The following is a 15,131-nucleotide window of genomic DNA, read 5'->3' on the forward strand; positions in this document are numbered from 1 at the left end:
CAAATCCCGTAAGTTAAATACAGAGACATCTGGTGGCAATAAATGCAACTGACCACCGAACTTCTATACTTGTAAATCTAATGTAATAGTGTAAACAGTCTTCCATCTGCATATGTGTTTCTCCCAATGATGCTATGCGTTCACAATGCACTAATGGAAACGGGCCTTTACTCTTTCTCGAATGAAACAGATGGAAAATAATAATGGCACATATAAATATGTTTCCTTTAAATTTTAATATTACATTTAAAAATACATAACTAAATTGACTACTTTTTAGTGATTGATATAAGCAGTCAGCCAAAATATACCTTTCACATTATGTCAAATTTAGTGTTGCATGCTTAAATTTTTTAATACAGTATTACAAGATACAGGAAATGCTTTAGGTGAAAGATCAACTGTTCAGGGAAATAGTTTGAAAAATCCTACATTTTGATGTTACTTTCAAGATAAAATTCTCATTGATGATAAAAAAATTTACCCATCAGCTATATATATATCTCCATTTTTACTAACAGCAACACTAGCAGGCTTGCAGAAATGTCCATTATCATTTCCAGGAATGAATCTTTCACCCAAAGTCAAAACTGGCTTTTCAAGATCTGTGCTAGAAAACTGGAACACCTAAAAATCAAACATTTATTATAAAAATGAATTAAAAAAGATATTTTCTAATTCAGATAAAAGTTAACAAAATGCACTTTGCATATGTCCTTTTCAGACAGTAAGTACTTATCATGAAATAATAATGCTTAACTAAAAATTTTTTAAACATTGTTTAAAATTTTAACTTGCAGTTTTTTAATAACAATAGTTATTTTAAATCTTCAAATTTTAGTGAATTAAATTAGCAATACCACTTAGATTCCCAGTTTTTTAAAATTTTCCTGACCAAAAATTGAGTTTACTTTAAAAATTCATTTTATCCCTCTTTACTTTTATAATGGCTGGCCTCAATCACATTAATTTCCATAAACGTCATTCTAGCAAATGACTTACTTGTAAAGTTAGCACTATGCCTCTTTCGAAAAACATTTAATTGCACATGTCTTATCTCTTGTAACACTTGCAACCTTAAATATGTAGGACAAACCAAAAATAGTCTTAATATTAGAATTATCAACCACAGAGAACATATTAAAAAATTTGCTACTACCAATTTTAACATGCCTAATACAGCAGAATTAGAACATTTTCAAATACATGATTTCAGCAAAATTAGTATTCAAATTTTGGACATAGTGCCTGTATACAAAGACAGATTATTTCAAGAATCACTCTACATGCTTAAATTCAAAACACTTTACCCATATGGGCTAAATACATTCAACCACCAAATTAAATTAAATTCTGAAATTCCAACTTACAGCCATTTTAAATTATTCAGTAAAAAACATTATGAGGCATAAGAGCAGGTAATAAGACAGAAAAATAAATTATTTTCTACAATAGATACAGTAAATTTAAATGATAATATTAATAATTACTTTCTAACTGAGTATTTCACCAAAAATATCATTACTTGGTTGCATACTTGAAACACAAATTCTTAATGAAACTTGTAAATTTTGTTCAACAGCAATTTATGGGACCCAATATTATCAAAGACCTTGTTATAGATTTTTGCAATTTTAAATTCTCTACCACTAACAAGTACAATAAATATTACTGAACAATCAACTTCCTACATCCGAACTATGACGTATTCAGTTCAACAAAACTTTCAGAAAATGTCAACAACAATTTTCAGGTACTAAAGTACAAATCTCACCAGCAGTATCAGTATCAAAAACCTCTTAGCAAATTGCTAATTGACCACCATGATCTAGCTTCTACAGCCCATTGATACTGCAGAGAACTTCAGTATAAAGACTACGTAGATTTTCATAAACATATTGTTACTGGCAATTTAACAATAGTTAAAAAGCAGCTTTTAAGAAATTTAATAAAAAAAGGCACAAAATTTCTGTATGTACTAAAAATCGGAAAAAAAAAAAAAAAAAACTTGACGAGTTCATAGTTAAAACTAGTTACAAATTAAATATTCCAAATTCTGCCTTTATGGCTTGGAAACATGAAGTGTTAGAAGAAATGAAGCAAAGAATTCAAAGGATTGAATTTAACAGCAATTTACCATGGAATTTTCTCAATCCTCTAACACACGATTTGAAGCAAAAATTCGTAATCACCAAAATTGACAAAGCCAGTAATAATTTCGCATTATTTGAATATTTTTTTATGTCTCACTAGTTGATACTGAACTGAATAATGCCATTACTTACAAACTTACCAATACACGAGAAAACATCATAGTAAAAAAGCTTAAAGCAATTCATACGAAACTACAAATTACACAACCATCTAACTGCAATAGATTAGCAAATCTTTATGATCTTCCAAAATTCCATAAATTATCACCCAAATTTAGATTTACAGCAAATGGTACAAATAATTATAAAAAGAATACAGATTACATATTTGCAATTAAGCTTAAACAAACCTGAATTTTAACTCATCAACTAATTAACAAGCAGCACAACTATTGTTAGATTATTTATAATAATGCTCCAGTTGTCAACAAGCTTAAAAGTTTAGAAATCAAGAACATTAAATGCTATGACTTTGATTACCTCTATACTTCTATACCACTAGACGAAATTTATACTAGTTTAATGCAACTCCTACAACTTTTCCCCGACATACTTAGCATCCTCTGAATTGAAAGATGGAAAACTTATCTGCAATGTGCATTATTTAATAACTACATTAAATTCAATAATAAAATCCTTCAGCAGGTGAAAGGAATTCCAATGAGAGTGAACAGTTCTACTCAAATATGCAACCTATTTCATTTTGCTAATGAATCTAAATTCCAACTTAGTTTGAATAAGAATGAATTAAATTTATTTGCAAATACATTCAGATACATTGATGATGTGATAACTTTCAATAATAATTCTGATTTTGAACAATTCAAAATTTACCCAGATAATTTAACACTTAATAGAACTAATACGAATAAAGATAATATTGAATACCTAGACCTGCTCATAATTAAACACAACAAAATTAAATTATATGACAAAAGGAGGATATTCCAGTTTGAAACTATTAAACTAATTAATTGGAACTCTAATATCTCTAAAAAAGTAATAGGTAACACTTTTCATAGCCAAATAATTATAATTAAAAAATATGTACTGAAATAGAAGATTTAAAGGAAGAAATAATAAAACTAATTAATGTTCAAGTTAATAACCTGGTCCCAAACATTTTATTAAATTCTATATTAAAAAGGCAAGCATTAACTTTTCTTTTTAATTTTTTAACTCTTTACGATAATATTACCTTAAACCTTAACTAGAGGGTAATGGAGGATTTTGAAGAGTTAAGGGATTACTTGTAAATATAATTTTTAAAAATGTATATTTTATTAATACTGGATTCCTTTTAAAATGAAGGGCCAACTCTTTTCAAAAGTCTCAATTATAGACCGAATTGAGTGAAGATTTTTATCTAATTTTCTAATTTCCTTTACTTTTGGCCAGTATTTAGTTAATGTTTTGATTTAATTTGTAACTTCAGTTTTAAATAATGCAGTCTAGTGCAAAAAATTTCTTACAATAATTCTCTATTTCAATTTGTAATTTTCTATTCAAATTAAATTTATTCAATTAAAATATTCGAAATTTTATTTTTACTAAAAAATTTATTCAAAGCCATTTTTTCAAAAAATGTTTACATCTTTAGTAGTTTGCAACACCTATTTTCACAAATAGCAGCAGTTCATATCTTTTACTTTTTAACATGACTCAAAGTTAGCAATATTTTTGCACACAATACAAGCATTTTACATTTTTAATATTTAAAGCATAGGTTTTTACAATAGCTCTCACGGATAGCAGCTTTACACTCTACTTTACATTGTATTAAAGCCCTCTATTTTTACAGTTAGCAGTAACAAACTACTCAACTCAACTAGTTTAGCAAATGCTTGTACCACTCAGAAATTCAAATATGTAGATCTAGGTAAGTTAAATTAAAACTTGCAATTTAATAGCCTTTTTATTATTTTTTTTATTTTTATATTTTGATAGTTGTATATAGTTTATTTTAGGTTTGCATGCATAATTCGTGTTGGAGAAGTTTCCAGTGGGCAAAAGTTTCTAAATTACTTTGGTTTTCCAAAAAAATTTTTTAAATTAATTTTAACTTTAGTCATTTACTTGCTCCTTTATCAAAATTCAATTGTTTAAATTTCTTTTTTAGAAATTCACAATGTATGGTTTTGAATTTTACTTTTACCCTTGTCTATATGGATGATGAAACACGAACTGAGTAATTGAGGAGTTAGGTTTGGGGGCAACTTCCTCTTTTAAAGTCTGTCTCCTGCCTGCTCAACAATTATTCACTTGTGCAATTTTTTGGAATAATATATTTTTTCATGGTTTTAGATACGAGCAATTAATTTACATATGCTCTTAGAATTTTAATGATATTGTAAATTAGTTTGCAGCAATAATAATAATTTTTATTTTTATTTCTTAGCAATTTAATTTCTTAATTAAATTTTAACTTTATATTTGCTTTATATGAATAGAGAATATTTGTTAAATATGGTAAGAGATATATACTTTGTGTCCAAAATTTATATGTCACTTCCATGAATATAGTAAAAACATTAAACAACATAATGACATGCCACTGCAAATATTATAAGGCATGGCTGGAAAGCTGATTCTGTTATTAATGTGTAAAAAGAAACCGAGAGAGAAGTGAACAAAGATGCATATTTAATAATGATTTATAAACATTACACTACTTTTCGACATGGTCACCCAGCACATTAAGGCATTTATGGTATCAAGATACAAGGTTTTGTATGCCAACATCATAGAACATAGTTGTCTGTGAAGTTAGCCAGGACGTTATAGCAAATTTCATTTTTTCATCATCATCAAACACTGTCCACTCAAGAATTGCTTCAAGTGCAAAAACAGGTGAAAGCCACTTGGGATCAGGGTTATATGGTGGATGATTTGTTGCCAACCAACTCAATGAAATCTTAAGAGTCACATGAGTGGAATGTGGTTTGGCATTGTCATGTACAACTGCAGAGTAAGTCACATCTTTGTTTCAAATGGCATGTTCAGTGTTGTATTGTAAGCAGCTGCATTGAAGATTTTTTTCTTTGGATGTAAAATCCACCAATAGGACAAATCCCCCCCCCCCGGAAAAAAAAAACAATGCACACAATTTTGCATGTGGAAATGATTTGTATGAATTTCCCTCATGTCCATGAGGCAGGGTACTTCTATTTCATTGCGTATTGTTTTGATAATGGTGTGAAATGGAAAATCAGGTCTCATTACTAGTGACAATGCAGTACAACAGTTTGTTTCCCTTGCTGTTGTATCGGTTCAGAAAAATCAAAGTAACAGCAAAACATATACCTTTATGCTCCTCTGTAAGCATTTTTGGTACCCACTGAGTACACATATTTCGGCAATCCAAGCCTTTACGAACTATTTCATACAGAATGGTGTGCAAAATGTTAGGGAACACCAAGGAAAGAGTGGAGATCATGAAACAGCTATACACACTAATTTTCACATCAATTTGATGAACCAGTTCATCATTTACAGCAGATAGTCTACTTCTTGCATCAGGGTGTACTTTCATTCTGCCTGAAATGAACAACTGAACACATCTTCTGATTCCCCCACTTACAGCTGTATCACAATATATTTACAGATTTGCCCATAGATTTTACATGGTCACGTATTCCTTGCATTCAGAAAGCAAATAATGGAATGAATTAGTTAGCAGGACCTTCTATAATGTTAAAAATCTTTAGTGTTAGATTTACACATATCAGTATTTCACAACATGAACTTTTCTGTTATGATGCTTCTTTAGCCATTGAAGACGCAATACTGCATAGGCAGATTAGCGCCATCTGTTAAGTGCAGGAATCACAGTCTGGAACTCACTTTCTGAATAATGCTCCTACTAACTGGAAAAAATCAATTTCCATATGTTGCTGATTTTTAATAAAAGGATAATCTATTTTAAAAGAGAAGTCAGTTTTTCTTTCTCTCTCTTTTTAAAGTAGACTTTAATTATATGTAGGATACTGCATCATTTGTCTCCTTAAATAGAGCCTTAGAATAAATAAATAAATAAATAAAAATAAAATAAAATTTGCTGAGGTGTTACATACTAAATGGCATCTTAAAAGCATTTTCCACAGTAACATCACAATGTTTTTTTTATTATTATTTTGCGTTGTACTAAACATTTATGCGATAATTCCAAAATGCTATACCATTTAATAAATTGTAGTAAGGGGTAATATGCTGCAATGATAACAAAATAGAAGTTATATAAATAAATTACAATACTGCAGCTATTAACTATGCTTACATCACAGTTCTCACTATGTTTCGACAAACTAAAGAAAACTTTCATTTCCTTTAAAATAAATTTAACATAATTAATAGCACAATATGACTATAATGAGTAAACTGATGTAGAATTTGAACTTTTGTTGAAATAGAATGAATCCTCTTAACTCTTAAGAAATCAGAAAGGATGCAGAATGGTGAAAGGGATTTTTAAAAAGAGTTTTTTTAATTTCATAATTTTAGTACAAAAGTTTTATAAAAAAATGCTAAAGTTACTGAAAAGCACATCAATCTCACTAACTTCTTATAGCTGCTTATCTTGAAATATAAAGAGGAGAAAGGTGTTTGCACTTTACAGTGTCGTGATTTTAAATTGACTGATTTGACTTAAGATCCCTTTATTATAAATGAGTGGAGTTAAAAATTTAGTTATAACATGATTCTGATATAGAATATATTAGCTTAATGAACTTTTTATTCATCATTCTAAATTCTAATTTTAGTTTAATTTTTTTTGCACTAATTTCAATCAATTTTCTATTTCCTTAAAATTTTACACCAAAGAAATTTCAAGCAAGGAAGAAAATGTTGACATGATAACAATCAATATGCATGTAATTAAGTGGACAAACAAAATTAAATACCATTTAAAGATTTAATGAAAAATTAATGATCTGCTTATGAAACATTAGTTAAGTAGCTGTAAAATGCTTTACAAATTTCTGTAATCAACTTAAATAGATTATATTCAACAAAAATCAATCAGAAAACCTGTACCCACCCCAAAACAATTAGGTTTCATTAAGACTAGCTCTTTTTAGGAAATTGTCACATATTTTTATTTTTATAGCATACCTTTTTCCTTCAATCTTTAGTAAATAATAATTTTTCTAAAATTATATTTGAAAAAGAAGATGTATGTTCAGATAAGTTAAAAACTGTGCCACCCAACTGGTATAGTGATAGCGGTTAGCATAGCTGACTGCCGTGCCGAAGGGCCTGGGTTCGAATCCCAGAAAAGGCATGGATGTTTGTAAATGTATAGTGTTGATGTGGCATGGCTGCACTATACATATGCGGTGAGCTAGAAAGTCCTCTCGTGTAGTTTGGTGGAAAGGGAGAGGGGTGGGAGACCCTCGGACCCATCCCTCTTGGGGATGCTTTCCATCAAAATTGGGGGCGGAACTGAGCTAAATTGCACTGTCACATGTAAGGTGCTCAAGGCTGTTGCCAATGACAGGCGTAATCTCGTGTTGCTTGCAATGAGGAATTTCGTGGGCTTGGGCTGATGTTACTGTCAAACAAGTGAGCATAAGTAGCAACAACTGTGCGAGATCTGGAAATTTACCAGAAGCCCAAGAGATAAGAAGAAAAATTGGGAGTCTCCTGGTAAAACCAGAAAACATCAAAATCACTTAATAATATAAACAAAATACTTGCATACTTCTTCAACATCCAATATTATGTACTGGTATATGAAAAAGTTCATCATAACATTATCATTGATACAAAAGATATCAAGGGATGAAAACTGTTTCATAACCATAAAACTAACTCTCATTTAAACACTTAGGGAGAAAATGTAGCATAATAAAACCTTCCTCAGATTTTCAACAGGTTAGTCATGTTATGAATTAAAAATTTGATGCACACTTCGCATCCTGCAGAACGCATAAAACATCAGCAATAATAAAAAAATCTTGGTATGTATTAAAAATACAAATAAAAAAAGTGTCAAATATATTATTTAAAGCATAGTAGAGATATTGGTGAACTTAAATACATAACTTACTTTAATGAAGGTCATGAATTAAATAAAGAAACCTTTTGATTATTCTGGTAAAATATTTAAAGAATTATCAATCTAAAAAAAAAGTTAATTTTCTTTGGGGACAAGAAAGGGATTTTGCATATGAAATTATGGGGAACAGACTGCTCAAATGATTTCAATATACAGGACGGTGGAATTTTGTCGCCACACCCAATTCATACAGTCCAATCATTAAAAATTAATTAAAAATAGGAAAATTTAAAAAGTACTATTTTTAAATGTTAAATAATTATCTCTTTTTAGAAATTAAATATTTCTTTCATTAATATAAGCATTTTCATTATTCCAAGTGTTCAAGTTAAAAGATTTTGGAAGTTTAGTGCTGCTTATAAGAACTAAAATATAGTTAATTAATTTTACTATACATTTTGTTGTATCGCATATGAAACCTAAGTCTGGTGATCTAACACTAAGATACAATTCTGAGGGTCCCAGAACGGATGGGGACAAAGATCCATTGTAAAGAGCTTAATAGTACAAGTAACATATACTGAAACTGTTTCTGAAGTGTAAAGCTATCTTCATTCATTTCATTGTTCGATTCAGAGATAAAAAGTCCCTGAATCTTTACTATCTATTGCACTGTCATTATTATCTGATTGTTGTCACACCAAAAATACAATTTTAAGTTAAAACAGATGATGTAGAATTATTTTAAGCCATACTTTCATTCTGATATATCTATTCCAACACAGAGTATTTGAAAATCACTGGACTCATTTCAAAATTGTTACAGAAAAACTAGAAGACATAGACATAAAATGTTTCTACTCATTAACAGTGCAATTATAAAAGTGACTAAATTTTGATGTGAGGTTCTTCCACCTCTCTTACTATGTCCAAGTGATATTTGATTTCATGCCAGGTATTGGAAAACATTTGAGGAGTTACAGAATAAATACTGTGATAAACTGCTTCACTTTCTGCAAATTAGTACAAGAAGTTTGATAAACACAATCTTTACCATAACTCCAAGGAAAAAAAGTCCAACATATATGTTGGACTTTTTGGAAAGCAGGTAAGCAACAGAATAAGACTACCATGTCATCTGGAAAAGTGTTCATTAAGGCAACTATTTACACACTGATAAATTTGACAAACTAATTTGGCAAGCCTTAAAATAATCTTCTGTTATATGGATATCATGATTAGCAATTGGAGCTAATTCCTACAATTCTCACCACTCCATCTATCAATTTCTGAACAAAACAAATGTTTACAATAAAGAGTTAATAATATATCAGATAGAAAAACAGCCAGTGCTGAAATCTTTTTTTCTTAAACATAATTTTGAAATGTGTCGAATAATTTTTAGACACCCTATACTGAATATGTTTACTATAGATAAAAAATATTCTCCCAGAAATAACAAATAGAAAGTAAAATACAAAACTGTAATAAAATATCTTTAAGAAAATTAATTCCTGTAACAGATGAGATGTTAACACATCATACTGTTTTGGAAGCAAGAGACAAACTTTTGTTTACATTTGAGAAACACATACTCTTATTTCTTATTTAAAAAAATATATAAAATAAAAAAAAGGGGGGGGGGAAAGAATGCCAACTATTAGTAACATACAAATGTTTACCTGGAAATGTGCATACATGGCACCTCTCTTCTTGACATAACACAAGGAATGCAATCCCCACAATAAAAAAAGAAATTAACCGCTCATAATTCTGAGTACTTCACAAAATTAACCAGTTAACTAGATTATTAGCAAAGTAAAATATAATAATAAATAGATTCTATCTTTGAATAAAAAGACAAAAAGTAAATTTTTTTCTTTTATTTTATGACCGTAAATGAGAAACAGATCAAGATTTTTTTAAAAAACAAATTTCAGCAAACCTGCCAAATTACAATTGACAGCATTTATTACTAGAGCATCTCAATTTACTTTTCTTAAAATATCATCACTTCATGATGAATTTCAAGTTCAATTAATAAAACGCTGTTTTGATCCAAAGAATATCTGCTGTCATGAATTTCAAAACTTAGCATAATTTAACAATAACTTTTTTTTGGGGGGGGGGAGGCACAAATTTTATTTAGCAATAAATTTCTAGCAGAATTTAGCATTTTTGCAATAAAGCAAGAAAAACAGTAATGGTGACATCTGAAATATTGTGTAAAGCATATGGGAATCAAGCCTTAACTGAATCCAGTTTTTTGTTCATAGAGATGAGTTTGTGATGAATGTGAAGATATTGATGATGAATGCAGATCAGCCACTTTTGCAGTCTCAAATGAATAAAAACAATAAAAAATTTCAGCAATTGTTGCCGAAAATTTGTCACCTGTCGCTCTGAGTGACAGCTAATGAGTTTAATCTCAGTATAAATGCTACTTACAAAACTGTTGTAAAAGGTCTTGAAAAGCAAAAAATTGTTCTCGTTTTGTTCATTGTGCATTGCAACCATAACAGAATGAAGGTTGAGTTTCTACATGTCATGATTCGATTCAAATGGCAGACATTATCTGAAATTTTTCAAATAAATTGTGAGCTATGAAACTTTATGCTTGTGATTCTGAACAAAAACAACAATAATCTGCAATCATCTGGTAATAAATATTACGGCTTTCGTTCAAGAACTTCATTAAACACCACGCTGATGATGATCTCTGATTAGAAAGGGATAATCGATTCAAAATCAATTTGTGAGGGACAGATGGTTAATTGTATATTTTATAAAGATGTAATGGTTTTCTGAACATGCCATGGCTATGAATACGGTGATGTCTTCCACAAACAGGAGCAAAAAAGAGAATCGAAAAGGTATATATGTATAACAGAGAAGATCTAGAAAGGGAAAAAAAAAAACAATAAAACGTTTTGGAGTCGTCGTCTTGAAAGAGACATTTTTCTTTTCAAAGGGTTAAGAAGTTTCAAAGTTTCAAAGGTCTTTTTAAATGAAGTTATGATTAAACCATATTCATAGGACCAAAGGGACTTACCAGCTCAGTTCACGTCTTCTTCTGTTCTCTGAAGAAATCTCGCGGAGGATACACACTTTTATACTCGCGCGACATCTGTCGGGATCGTGACCCCATCTAAATGTCAGGGTCATTCCAACCTCTTAAAAGGATCGGAATGAAAGAAACACTTTGATAAAAAATATATTTATGAAAAGATATCTGAGGGTCGTGAGAACATTTTCTCTCCCCACCCCCCGCCTATTTCAAAAAAAAAATAATAAAAAGTCTTTCTTGGATCGTGTCAAGATTACAAAACAACTCACAGGACTTGTTTATCTCGATCTCGTCAGGGTCACCGTTTCACATAAGAAGATGGATGGACCCTGAACTTTAGACATGATAAAAATTAACTCTACCCGCCTTTTGTCTGGAAATAGGGTCTCACCGTTTCTAAAAATAGACCAGATCCCATTCTTGGAATTCTATTCTTTAGGAAAGGAGGAGTGATGGTCTATTTTTAGAAAGTGTGAGACAACATTCCCAGACAAAAGGGGGGGTAGAGTTAATTTTTATCATGTCTAAGACATGATAAAAATTAACAAAAAGTTTTTTTTTTAAGGCTGAAAAATTTTTCTGAGAGAGCTGAGAAAGATTTTTCCTCCCAATCTTTTTCGACGATGAAAAGGGAAAAACTACTGAAACTACTTCTGGAAACTAGTTAGCATACCAGGTCAGGAGAAGCTCAATGAATTATGGGTTTCTGTTGCAAGATAATGCACCGCCACACTATTTCATTCGTATTAAACAGTTTCTAGCAAATAAAAGTATCATAATTGTCAGTTACCCTTTTTGTTCATCAAATTTGCCACCTGTAGATTAATTTCTTTTTCCTCGATTCAAACCATATTACAAAAGATGAGTTCTACAAAAGAATCAAGCAACTGTATGGCCATGCTTATAAGGGCTGCATACTGAAGGTAAGTCATTTCTTCAACTTCTGATTTTGTATGAATTTAATCCAAAATATATACACACTGTATATATTAACAAATATATTGATTTAAAAAATAATATATAATATATTTAGGTACAATATGTATAGAATAAATGCTCACCAGGTCAATCACTTTATCTCAAAATGAATAAAAAGAAAACATATGCACATTATTGAAAAAATTACCTGATGAAGCGCAACATCCGTTAACCAAAAACTTCCATCTCCACTTATAAAGAGACCATGTGGCATATAAAAACTGAAAATAAGCAACATTCATGAATACAAAGACACAAAACTGTCACATAAATCTGAAAAATAAGTAAATAAAATACAGCAAAACTTCTGAATTACCAAAGATAATTATGATGATTAAAATTTCAAGGTTTTCAATGCATAAAATAAAGCTACATAATTAATTTCAACATCTTAATACAACAAATGATACAGTATCAGCATGAATGCATACAAAATGTTTCAATATTAGAAAGAAGTTTTAACATGATACAGAGTACTATCAACACATGAAAATACTATCCAAAAATAAAACATTTTCATCAAACTAAGAATTATACAATTTTTTTAAATATTTTTTCTTTGATTCAGGCACTATGATTACAATAAAAATCTTGCACAACAAATATATAAATTAATTTTGAGTATTTAACGTGCTGTGAACGGCTTTATTTGTAATTAATAACAAACAACATACTAAATAAAAACAAGATGAATGCATGTTTCAGAAGTTTTTTTCTCACCAGATCTGAATTACCTTAGATTTATAATTATCCGGTACTTAAAAAATGTGTGGTTTAATGGCCTCTTAGCTGTGCTTAATAGTGTTTCAGTACCATTATTAGTGTAATTTATTAACTGTTGTTATCTCCATCCATTAGGCACTAGTTAAGCATCCCAGTAAAGAAGCTATAATAGCTATAAAGTCATTAGCTCTCCATATAACTCAACCATTAATCAGTCCAACTAAAAGATTAATTCAGAGGGTACTGGAATAACTACCAGCTCTTTTTTTCTCCTTGTATTTTCTATTGTAGCTTGTGAGACTATTAATTATTCCTCATTCAGGATGGTAGTCAGTGGAAGCAACTCCTTCACAGAGTCCAGTTCAAATTCTAGATAAGATACAGAAATTTGGGTTTGATATTTAATTTACACGAAGTAAGGGTACATAAAATTTTGGCACTCATTAATCGTCTTTATTGAGGAATCAGAAATATGACATATTCAGATATTATTCCGTTTGGAGTGCCTTCAAATCATATATTATCGTATTATATATTAGCATAGTAAAAAAATATTATCCCTTTACTCTATATCGATTCTTATTTTCTTTATTAGCACTACAGGCATGGAGAAGAAATTCAATGACAAATGTTAGCAGCGCATTGAAGAAAGTGTTTTTGTGTGTTCTATATACAAATATTTTTCACATTCGGCGAAGCACGTTTTAGTTTTCCTGTGCTTTTCTGCTGCGCAAACACTGCATCTTTTTTCTTTCTTTGTTTCTTTTCTGATAATTTTTCCCCATTAAAACAACTTATGTCATTTTTACTCAGAATGACATAAGTTGTTTTAATGGGGAAAATCATTTTTTCAGAATCTATATCACTGCCTGAATCAGTATCACGTGAACTAAAAATTCATGATCACTTCCACCTCATTTTCTTCAATACATTTTTTGCCACTTCGCCAGTTGATCTATCTAATAACTTTTGCAAAATTTCTTCACAGTAAGATAGATTATGCAACATGTTTGCCGCATTCTATACTATCGCAAATCAACTATGTAATAGTAATATGAATAGGCGCGCTGGATCTAAAAAACCCGATCCGATAAAGTCAAGGCTCTAAATCAAAGCCCCAGCGAAAAAACTTCGGAAACATAAAAAGGTCAATCTAAGACACGACTACACTAGACCTCAACAACTTGCATAAAATAGGCGTGCTTTGAGAAAGGTTTGTTTAATTGCGTGGGTCCCTTGGACCCAGCGTGTGCACCTCATAATTTACAAATCTGAATTTTCCCTAAGATGCCTGCAACATGAGTCTTCAAGCCTACCATAACTGGTGCATAGTCAGCATTAAATACTAAGCAATTATCCAGAGGAATTGCATTTTACTTTAAAGATTTAATGAATAGCTGTGCTATATTAAAGCGTGTCAAATGTCCTTTTAAAATGGGAGACAGAAAGTAAACAACATTCAGTTTCTGAAGACACTGGATTAAAAAAGAAAACAACAATTGGATACAGTTTTGAATCAGTATTATTGCTTCCATCTCTAGAGAGGTTGAATGGAACTGTTTTTATTGCAATCAATAACTGAAATTTTATTTTCCATACTCATTTCTTTAACAATTACAGCTGTTTTGGTCCTTGCACTTGAATATTTCTTAAGGATTTCTCTATCAGAAAACATTTTTCTAAATAAAGCTGCAGCATGATCCAATGCATTCAATGGCAGGTTGTGCTTTACTAAAAACACTGAGAACAGACATTCTGCATTAATAACTTTTTGGTATGTTTTTCCATAGAAAAAATTAATGTTTTGTTTTTTTCAATAGAAATTATGTTGACATTGTGTTTTTTTGGGTATGCAAATATTTGAGATCATCGGCCCTTCCACCATGCAAAATCAAAAAATTGCAATGAGACAGTACACATTACAAATGTGTTCCTCGAGAAAATAGAAGTAAAATCATCTATGTACAACTTTTGTAAAGTACATGAATATTTTATCTTTTTCGCAAACATAACTGAAGCAAAAGACTCTAGTTTCTTAAATAATTTCTCGAAAGCCCATGCACCTACATTGCTCAATGTCAAGTTGAATGAAATAACAACGATCTTGCTTTGTGCTCATTGGCTAATATAGGCCAGATGACACGTAGTGGCACTCAATGCTCATTGGAGAACTGGAACATGACGTTTTCGGACACTTGCGAAGCATAAGTGG

The 15,131-nt window shown here is 30.3% G+C and overlaps 1 protein-coding gene across 1 annotated transcript in view; it reads right to left on the minus strand.

The window, feature by feature from the left end:
• LOC118205964 (peptidyl-glycine alpha-amidating monooxygenase B-like) overlaps positions 1-15,131 on the minus strand; it is a 159,557-nt gene that overhangs the window by 48,142 nt on the left and 96,284 nt on the right. The window contains exons 15-16 of the mRNA XM_085820527.1: positions 12,345-12,417; positions 485-627 (exon numbers count right to left, since the gene is read on the minus strand). Coding sequence (XP_085676653.1) covers positions 485-627; positions 12,345-12,417 — 216 coding nt within the window. The remainder of the gene's footprint in view (positions 1-484; positions 628-12,344; positions 12,418-15,131) is intronic.

This window comes from Stegodyphus dumicola, chromosome 7 (genome assembly GCF_044657685.1).
Source record: "Stegodyphus dumicola isolate Sdum_Otavi_A_Nest chromosome 7, ASM4465768v1".
NCBI lineage: Eukaryota > Metazoa > Arthropoda > Arachnida > Araneae > Eresidae > Stegodyphus > Stegodyphus dumicola.